The sequence below is a fragment of the Hydra vulgaris genome, chromosome 12, assembly GCF_038396675.1.
Source record: "Hydra vulgaris chromosome 12, alternate assembly HydraT2T_AEP".
Taxonomy (NCBI): Eukaryota; Metazoa; Cnidaria; class Hydrozoa; order Anthoathecata; family Hydridae; genus Hydra; species Hydra vulgaris.
Genome location: NC_088931.1, coordinates 50,956,438 through 50,966,043, shown reverse-complemented (window position 1 = coordinate 50,966,043; position 9,606 = coordinate 50,956,438). Strand labels below are relative to the sequence as shown.

At 30.6% G+C, this 9,606-nt stretch overlaps 2 protein-coding genes across 2 annotated transcripts; both read right to left on the bottom strand.

The window, feature by feature from the left end:
* Positions 1–1,846, bottom strand: LOC136088181 (uncharacterized). Its single transcript, XM_065811858.1, has 2 exons — positions 1,097–1,846; positions 1–954 (listed from the first exon to the last, which is right to left on the bottom strand). Exons 1-2 carry the CDS (start codon positions 1,844–1,846, stop codon positions 1–3), a joined length of 1,704 nt encoding a protein of 567 aa, XP_065667930.1.
* A 2,311-nt stretch (positions 1,847–4,157) lies between these two features.
* LOC124807644 (putative methyltransferase GWCH70_2453) lies at positions 4,158–4,994 on the bottom strand. Its single transcript, XM_065813606.1, has one exon. The coding sequence runs from the start codon at positions 4,900–4,902 to the stop codon at positions 4,201–4,203; it is 702 nt and encodes a 233-aa protein (XP_065669678.1). The 5' UTR covers positions 4,903–4,994; the 3' UTR covers positions 4,158–4,200.
* Between the last annotated feature and the right edge of the window lie 4,612 nt (positions 4,995–9,606).

The following is a 9,606-nucleotide window of genomic DNA, read 5'->3' as shown; positions in this document are numbered from 1 at the left end:
TCACAAAAAATAAGACGGAGTATTCGGACTATGGTAAGACTTCCGTATGAGCTTGATAATTGTCGCCACAACGCGTATTTTGAAGGTCCGCAATCTCAAAAACTTGTCAGTGCCATAATGCGTGATGTCTATGGCCAATCTCTCCCAGTTTCCTTTAACATCCAATTTCCCTTTTTCCCACCGTATTGGCGCTGGATCTATTGACTGACATGGTTCGCAACTTTTTATCACATTTCGAACATCATTTTCAGTAGCAGTCGGAATTGCTTTACGAACAAAGTTTAACGTTCGACTCACTCCGAAATGTCCAGTTCTTTGGTGTATATCGGAAATAGATTTAGCCTTCGTAGCTACGATTCCCATACAACTATTCCGACACTCTGGCACAGTCAGTTTGTTGAGCCATCTGCTGCGAACTCTTGTTAATGCGTCAGCCAAATTATCTTTAAAAGGAATGAGTTTTACCTCAACGCTAACATTGTATTCTTCAATTAGCTGTTGCAACACGCTCAGTCTTCTTCGAATCAGCATTTCACCCGTCGCTTTTGATCTCAACCTTGATTTTCCTGTAAGGGCGTCAGAAACCCAGTGGAATACTGTCACGGAATCGGTAAAAACAGTCACTTTCTTCAGCTTCCACATCAGAGCCATATTCATTCCACGTATCACAGCGTCTAATTCTGCCATGTTTATATGAATATCAGACGTTTCTTTTCGCAGCCATGTTGCATCCTCCACAGTAGTTTCCCCAACTTGAATAAGAGCACCCATCGCTAAAGAACTGGCATCAACCCACACTTTTCCCTCATCACCACACACAGTCCAATCACCACAAGGAGGCTCGCAACGTTCCACCTCAGCAAATACTTCTTTAAGCACCCACTTAACGTTCTCATCACAAATTTCATCGTCCCAACCCTTCGTCAGACTGACAGAGCTTTCCTCTTCAAGAGACTACAAATCACTTGCAGCCAACCACACACACGGGTAAATGTCCTACCAACTGTCCACAGATTGAAAACACAACTCTCCTGGTTAACTTTTGCGAGATAGCATCAACTCGATTCCCTCTGGACCACATCAGTTTGTTACCCACCTTGCGCACACACAATCCTAACACACGAACTCCATCATTACCAATCTGCTCACCTTCTTTACTTTCTAAACGATATTTTAAAAAATGCCTCTTGACATAATCAAGACTCACCACACTTTCGTCTACGAAAATGTCGTCAACATAAGCGGACATTCCACTCTTCACTAATTCGTCTTGATCAATGACGGCACTCACAACGGATTTCATGATCATTGGCGCAACGTTCAATCCGAAACCAAGTCGTGTCAAACAATACCTTTTATTTCGAAACACCACTGTTTGGAAGGGCCAAAGAGATTTATCAGTTTTTAGTTGAAGATAAGCCTTGCGTAAATCAATAATTGCTGGTTTGTTACCCATTCTTCTCCATTCTCTAAGCTTTTCGACACACACATCTGCATCTCTCGTGTATGTCTCAATGAAATCGTTAGCTTCTCTCCAGTCCAGAACAGGTCGGATTTTGTGGTCTTTGTTTCTCTGAATGACAGCCATTAAAGGAATCTGCCCTTTGGGCGGCCCCAATTCATTTTCGTCATACTCTAACAGCCACTTCCGATCAATCCAATCCTGTAGTTCGGTTAAAGCATCGTACACTGCATAAGCAGCTTCTCTGAGAAGAATCGGTAAAAGTAGTTCAAGCTTTAAGTTCTGAATTTCAGCAATCACTTTCGTTCGTTGAATCCAAACAGCAGCATCCGAAGTGCCATCATACGTTTCAAACATATCAAATAATCTCATACTTGGTTCCATGCCCGGTTAGCTTGTAGTTTTTTCTCGTAATCAACAAATCAATAAACAGATAAATTAAATCAATAAACGATAATCTTTTCTCCTTACTAAAACTCTCCTCTTTACAAATTTTTCCTCATTATATATACTCTATGCTTTTCCTAAAATATCCTTCAAAACACCGTCATAAATCACCGCAAAAACATATTTACAATTATTATTGGTAAAAACTATTAAAGCTATTAAATCTCTAACGTCATTAAATGTTCTAGAACTTTCCGGAATTACATAAATATTAAATGCTTTATGTTTACTTTATAATTACTTTACTTGTTTTATGTTTCTAGATATCTTTATTTTCTTTTTCTGAGTTTAATAGGAAAAATGATTAATATGTCAGCAGGCGTATTCAAAATCAACTACTTGTTTTAAATTTACCACATTTTTTCTCACAGATTTGTATGCAAAAGCCAGATCCGAATTTGGTAAAGCTACAATTACATCAGATCTACAGAGTGATGCAGATGATTCGAGACTTCGAACAAAACGGTAAATTTATTTATCTTATATAGAGATATTGTCTTATATAGACAATATATATATATATATATATATATATATATATATATATATATATATATATATATATATATATATATATATATATATATATATATATATATATATATATATATATATATATATATAGTTCTATAGTTGGTTGGCTTTAGGAAGAGCGGAAGGAAAAAAGTGATTCTTACGCCAACACATACGTCACTTTTAATTACTTTTGACTTTCGTCCAACATTTCCGTGTTGGACGAAAGTAAAAACCATTAATTTAATTACAAATTAATCGTTTTTTAAAAAAACCACAAAAACGCAAATTTAATTGACCAGAATGTTTTTAAAAACATTCTGAATGTTTTTATAACATTTTGAATGTTTTTAACAATATAAACAAAGTTTCTATTTTTATTTTTTTTAATAAAATGTTTTTATTTTTATTTTTTTTAATAAAATGTTTTTATTTTTATTTTTTTTCTGTAAATCATGCGCGGAGTGTTGCTACATCGACTATCTTATAGCCTGACTCGCAAGGGAGTGCTGCTACATCGACTGACAAATAGCCTGACTCGCAAGGGAGTGCTGCTACATCGACTGACAAATAGCCTGACTCGCAAGGGAGTGCTGCTACATCGACTGACAAATAGCCTGACCCGCAAGGGAGTGCTGCTACATCGACTGAGGGTTTGGTTGGGGCAGGCAGTCTATCATTATTAAAAAAAAAAAATTCCGGTCTTGCATTTTAATTTTTACTTTTTGTCAACAAAATATCGAAAAAACTTTCGGACAACATCTAAGGGTTGTATATATATATATATATATATATATATATATATATATATATATATATATATACATATATATATATATATATATATATATATATATATTTATATATATCATTTGCCCTGGTTAACCTTTTTATCGATTGATTAAGAAGGTATTTAAGGATAAATAACGTTAATTTGATAGAGCCCTAGCGCTGAATATCTAAAATATCCGCAACAAAAACAAAATAAGAAAGGATTAAAAAAACTCAAATCATTTTTTGTTTTCAAATTGAATCTCGAATCACTTTTCCGATTCGGTTCGAAATTGAGGATTAGCATGGCCCTAATATATATATATATATATATATATATATATATATATATATATATATATATATATATATATATATATATATATATATATATATATATATATATATATATATATATATATATACACACACATATATTAATATAATATTTGTTAATATTAACTAAACAAAATAGTTGTTGTTTTAAATGTGTTAAAAGACAAATTATGTAATTAAATTTCCAAGTATATAAAAATATTGCATTTCATGTCATTTATTATTGCTTTTTGAGTGTGTTTAGTATTCAGAAATATCTTGAAGATGGCAATGATAATAGTTATTTAGTGATCTAAAGCGGAATCATACTTTTTTAAATGGCCATAAGCATTGATTATGAAAATTTTAATGGAAAAATAGAAGAGATAGCCTATGGAATTGATTTACGGAAAAAAAGTTTTTCTCTTGTGCTTAGATTATCCCAAACTATTTTTATATTATACTAGATATAATTAAATAATATTACAATTATTAATAATAAATACAATAATATCCAAATACCCTTCGTTAATGTTAATCAAATTTTCTTCTATAATGTTACCTAAATTATTTGATTGATATTTATTACATAAGGGGTTTTAAACCTTTTCAAACTATTAGACTAATTATTATAAAAAAATTAATAGACTATAATAAAAAAATATAATTTTAAATAAATTTTGAATATAGATTCATAGCACTCTAAATGTGAAAATTATTCCAGTACTTTGCGTATCCTGTTCATTTGGAAAATGCTTTCTATAACCTTCGTATGGTTCTTTTGAAACTATTTCTAAAACGTGTTCTTTTTCTAATTCCTCCACAATACTCCAATTAACGTAGGAGCAGCTTAAGTAAGATTGCTTGGTCAAAAGAATAAAGTATCCACCGCTTTTAATGGTACGACATATTTCTCGAAAACATTCAGTACCAGGGTGCGTCGCAGATAAAAAAAATGTGCCAGCGGAGCAAACAATGTCGTATTCATTACTTGAAATTTTTTTTAATCCTTCGTCATTTCTTCCTAAAATTAATTTATTCATGGTACCTTTAGCTTTTGCTAAATTAAGCATTTCTTGATTTGCGTCAACTCCATCGATTTCGGAAAAACCAAATTTTATCAAATATTCAGAAACCAAACCAGTTCCACATCCGTAATCAAGAATTTTAATGTTTTTGTCAAAAACTAAATCGTTTATTTTCTCTGCAATTTTTGAAGGCCCTGAATAACTTTCTAAAGAAATCGCTTTATCGTATTTACTAGCAAAATCTTTATACAAGTGTTGTTGCATTTCATATTCAAATGAACTAGTTCTTTGACGAGCTTTCTCCATGCTTTCCTGAAACGCTGACATCCATAATTTAAAAAATTCTTCATCGCTTTCATTCGACATTTTTTTTTTTATTATATATTTTTGGATAACACTTTTTCTATACTGTTAAATGTTACGGTTTATATAACTTACGCAGCACTGTTTTTTATAACACTTAAGCAAAACAGGTTTGTAAATAAATGTGACAGTTTCATTATGTCTGTAAATAAAATATTTGTTTAAATGATGTCATAGTTTGATAGTTTTTATTTAATACAATTTCTTAAAACAAAACCTTCAAATCAATTTACTTATACTTTAGGGTAAACTAAATCAATTTCAATATCCTTAACAATGTAAATTAGTCTAAACTTTTTTTTTTTCTGAAAAGTATTTTTTGAAACAAATAAATAATTTATAATAATTTAAAATAGTTTATTTTCCACTTATTTTGAAACCAAAAATGTAAATAAAAAAAAAAGTATCGCTATATTGATACTTTTAAAAGAAAAGTTACTTTCTTATTCGTTTTCTTTGTTCTCAGCGGATTTAAAACAAACAAATATGTGCACAGCATAGCAATTTTAAAAAGCTCAAGATTATCTGGTCTTCAGAATCTTATCAACATCGACAATATCTGTGATACAAACTTTATTAAATTAAATACCGAAAAACTAAAGGGTAAATTACCTAGTTTTCGCAATGCAATCTAGCTTTTGCCACTTGGTCACTAAAAAACATGCAGAACAAAGACTAATTGCTGAAAAGATCAAAAGTTAGCAGCAGCCTTAGCGTAGTGGTTAGTGTTCTTGCTTCAGATGTGGCCTGTGGCTTGTGTCAGATGTGGCCTGTATCCTGTGTCAGATGTGGCCTGTGGCCTGTGTCAGATGTGGCCTGTGGCCTGTGTCAGATGCGGCCTGTGGTTTGAAGCCAGTGTAAGAGGTACAAAGTACTTAACCGGTACGGATCACTTGACAGTGATTTCTATCTAGGTATTGAACATTGTGCTTAGGTACCGAAAATTTTAAATTTTTTTTTAAAAATAAAACGAGTCATGCCTAAAAGGAGGCAAATTAAATTTGTTTACTAGTCGTATAATATAAGTTTAACAAAAATAGTCGTATAATTTAAATTTAGACAATATTTCAAAATAAAACTTCAAAAGTTAAATATTTATCACATTTTTATTTTGTGTACATTGTTAGATCAAATTAAGACTTTTTGTTATAACCGATACTATAACTTTTTGTTATAACCGATACTATAACTGATCGTTGTAAAGATTTTTTGTTACATTTTAAAAATTTATTTTATAATATTTTAAAGATAAATAACAAAAATTTTTTTCATTATTTAATAATTTTCAGTTTAAATTAATAGAGGTTTATGGCGCAAGAATAAATATAATGCAAACTATATATTATAAAAATTAACAGAGGTTTAACAGAGGCGCAAAAATAATTAAAAAAAAATTAAAGAACCAAATTACTAAGAAGCATTTATTATCCGGAGTTTTTCCAGAATTCTTAAAAGGAAGGAAAAATGTTGATTCTAAAGCAAATTTTGAAAAACAAATTGATACCTTTGTAATTATTATTAGCATGTTACATTACATTGGTGGACATTTAGGTCGGGACAAAACAATATGGAAATTGATTGATTCAGGATATTGGTGGCCTAATATGAATAAAGATGTTCGAGAATATTTTGCTATAAAAAAAAACACAAATTTCTACCCTTTGAAAGCTTAATCCAATCTAAAGACTTTAAAAATTAGCTCAAGTAGCTTTTAAAGCTGTTTTATTGTAAGTGATTTTCATAAATCTTAGGGTGTCTTCGCAATGTATTATGGTGCATATAATGTGTTGTGATTTATGATGCCCCAACTGTATTATAGTGTCTTACTTTTCCTTACACTAACAAGTATTAAAATTGTTATTGTGTAGGTTAGTCTTCTGTAATATCTTTTATTAAAAAAATTTTATACCCACATTGCGGTTACAAATAGTAAAAAGACGTTACGAATTAATTTATCTAGTATCCTAATCCATGTTACAAAATTAATGATAATAATAATAATAATAATAATAATAATAATAATAATAATAATAATAATAATAATAATAATAATAATGATAACTAATAACTTTTAAAAAATTATTAAATAAGAGTAAACAAAAAAAAGAAATTTGTTTTTAAAACGCTTTTTTTTGGTTGGTAGTACACGATATCTGAGTTAAGTGTTCAGTACCTAGTAAGTAGGAAATACTGTACAGTGATTTCCATTTACGTAGCGCGTGCTGCCCCAGCAAACATGCTACATGCGGAATTTCAGTGGACTTATATGCATTTTGAGCGGACCGCTGCAGTTTTGCACATCGTTTACTTAGTGGTTCATTAGTGGCAGCCGCCAAAAGTGTCTAGCCGACAACTAGCCACCATTAAAATGAACCGCCAAAAACCATAAAACTTCAATGAACCGCCAAAAATGCCTATATAGGTTCACTGCAAATCCACTAAAACAATGTTTGCTGGGTACTCATAGGGATTCCCATATTAGCATATATATTAAGAGTCGGAGGATGAGATATTCAGCACCAACACATGATGTAAAAAAGTGAAAAAAAAAAGTTGTAAAAAAATGTTAATAGGCTAAGTTATCTTTTAAACATTGTTTTATTAGATTTGCAGTAGACCTATATAGGCATTTATTAGCGGTTCATTGGAGTTTTGCTCATTGGTTACATAGTGGACCAGTAGTAATAGCCGCTATAAATGGCTACCCGATAACTTTCCGACATTTTAATAGTGGTTAGTCATTGGCTAGCCACTTTTGGCGGCTGCCACTAATGCTCCATTAAGTAGCCGATGAGCAAAATTAGAGCGAGGAACTATTTGACCCCATGAAGAGTAGGTGAATATAGTAAACATTTTGCACCTTTCTAATCCTAATGAGTATGCATCAAAATAAAATTTTTCTGATCTTTTTTACCTTTCTATATTCAAAGCATGAATGTTCCGAAATAAAAAAAAGTTTTTGAAACTTGAGTTGCAGTTATTCAAAGCAGACAAATCAGTCTATTAACTTTATTGAAGTTCGTTCTGCTAATACGAAAATTTTTAAAAGATGACTACAAAATGGATAAGTAGAGATAACATCCCAGATCAATTGTACGATGCAAATAAATGCTAGAACTCAAACTTCAGTATTAATGAATGCTCAGTTGCTGGATCCATTTTAAAGGCATATTGGAAACTTTGAGCTTCTCCTCCAGTTTCAGATAAGCGTTTTGGATTAAAAAGATATTAAACATACAAGATTGCTTAATTTTTTTATCAAAAAAAGATTAGGCAATCGTGCATATCTTGCAATCTTGTATACCTTGCAATTTTCGTCATAACGGTTTGAAAAAGTTAAATAATAGACAAATTTTTTTTTCGATGTAAAATATTTTTTTCCTCCTTTATTTTTTTCTCATGATCATAACGATGGTTAACTTTGTTTAAAAAAACATAAATCCGATCAAATATAGCTTTTCGTAAAATTAATTTCAAAAATAAATATTTGATAAAACCTTTTATTTTTTTAATACGTATTTTTGTAGGAAAAAAAATATTTTATCTACTAAAACAAAAAATTATTTAAATCTTAATAATTAAATCTTTAAAGTATAAAATATTTTAACATAAAAAGAATTTTAAAAAATTTAACTGAAAGACGAATTCGGACTCTTAAACCAAATTTAACTGAAATTCGAATGTGGACTTCAAAACCGAATTTAACTAAAAACATTTTTTTTTTCACATATAGAAAATGTGAAATAAAGTCTCATGGTATCTTAGAAGTTCTCTCAAGAGGTAGTTATTACTTATCAATTGACAGGTGATAGCTACTTCTAAGTACCGCATTCTTAAAAGGTCACTTTAGTGACCTTTTAAGACTGACTCATACACCTTTAGTAAGATCCTAGCTCGAATATTCCATCACAATTTCCCTATCAGCAGCTCCAGCTCAATTGATATTAAGTTTGACGCAATTCAAAAATTTGCTTAACGGATTATTTGTAGTACCAATCGTAATGCTCATTCAGCCCCTCTCCTAATGAAATTAAAACTTGACTTGTTAAGAGATCGAACGGAAAATTTTAATTTATGCTCTTTTTCGTTCTCGCTATTTTCTTACTCCTGATTTCATTCTCTACCTCTACAAATCTCTTATTCGTCCCTGTATGGAATACTGCTGTCATATTTGGGGTGGTTCTTCTAATGATGCTCTTTCTCTTCTAGACAAGGTCCAAAAGCACATTGTTAACGCAGTTTTACCTGCTCTGCTAAGCTTGAGCCTTTTTCACATTATCATAAAGTTGCATCTCTTTCTCATTTCTATAAAATCATGGTCGCTGCATAAAGAAGCTATCATCTTTAGTTCCATCAACTAAAACTCATTCTCGTAAAAGTTAGTGAAGAGTATAATGCTAAATATTCACCTGTTTTTACCTTTAGGATTATTTGAAAGCGATAAATAAATGATAAATAAATAAGATTTCGTGCTAAGAGAAGACTTTTTTGTTAATGATTATGTAAGATACTTTTATTTATAACATATAATTTAAAATTGTTTTTTTTTTATTGATAAAAGTTAAAAACTTTCAAATTTAACCGAAAGTTAAATTAAATTTTGCAATTGTTACCAAATTTAATTGAAAGCCAAATTTCTATTTCAAATTTTGGTGGAAGTCGAAGTCAACTTCGCCTTTCAGTTAACTTCGTAATCCGAATTTTAAC

What these genes read in the sequence shown, in the direction of transcription:
- LOC136088181 (XM_065811858.1), bottom strand. Translation starts at nt 1,846, where the DNA reads ATGGAACCAAGTATGAGATTATTTGATATGTTTGAAACGTATGATGGC. An exon ending in TAGGATTGTGTGTGCGCAAG is followed by an intron (nt 955 to 1,096) that starts GTGGGTAACAAA and finishes AGTGATTTGTAG; the next exon opens with TCTCTTGAAGAGGAAAGCTC.
- LOC124807644 (XM_065813606.1), bottom strand. Translation starts at nt 4,902, where the DNA reads ATGTCGAATGAAAGCGATGAAGAATTTTTTAAATTATGGATGTCAGCG.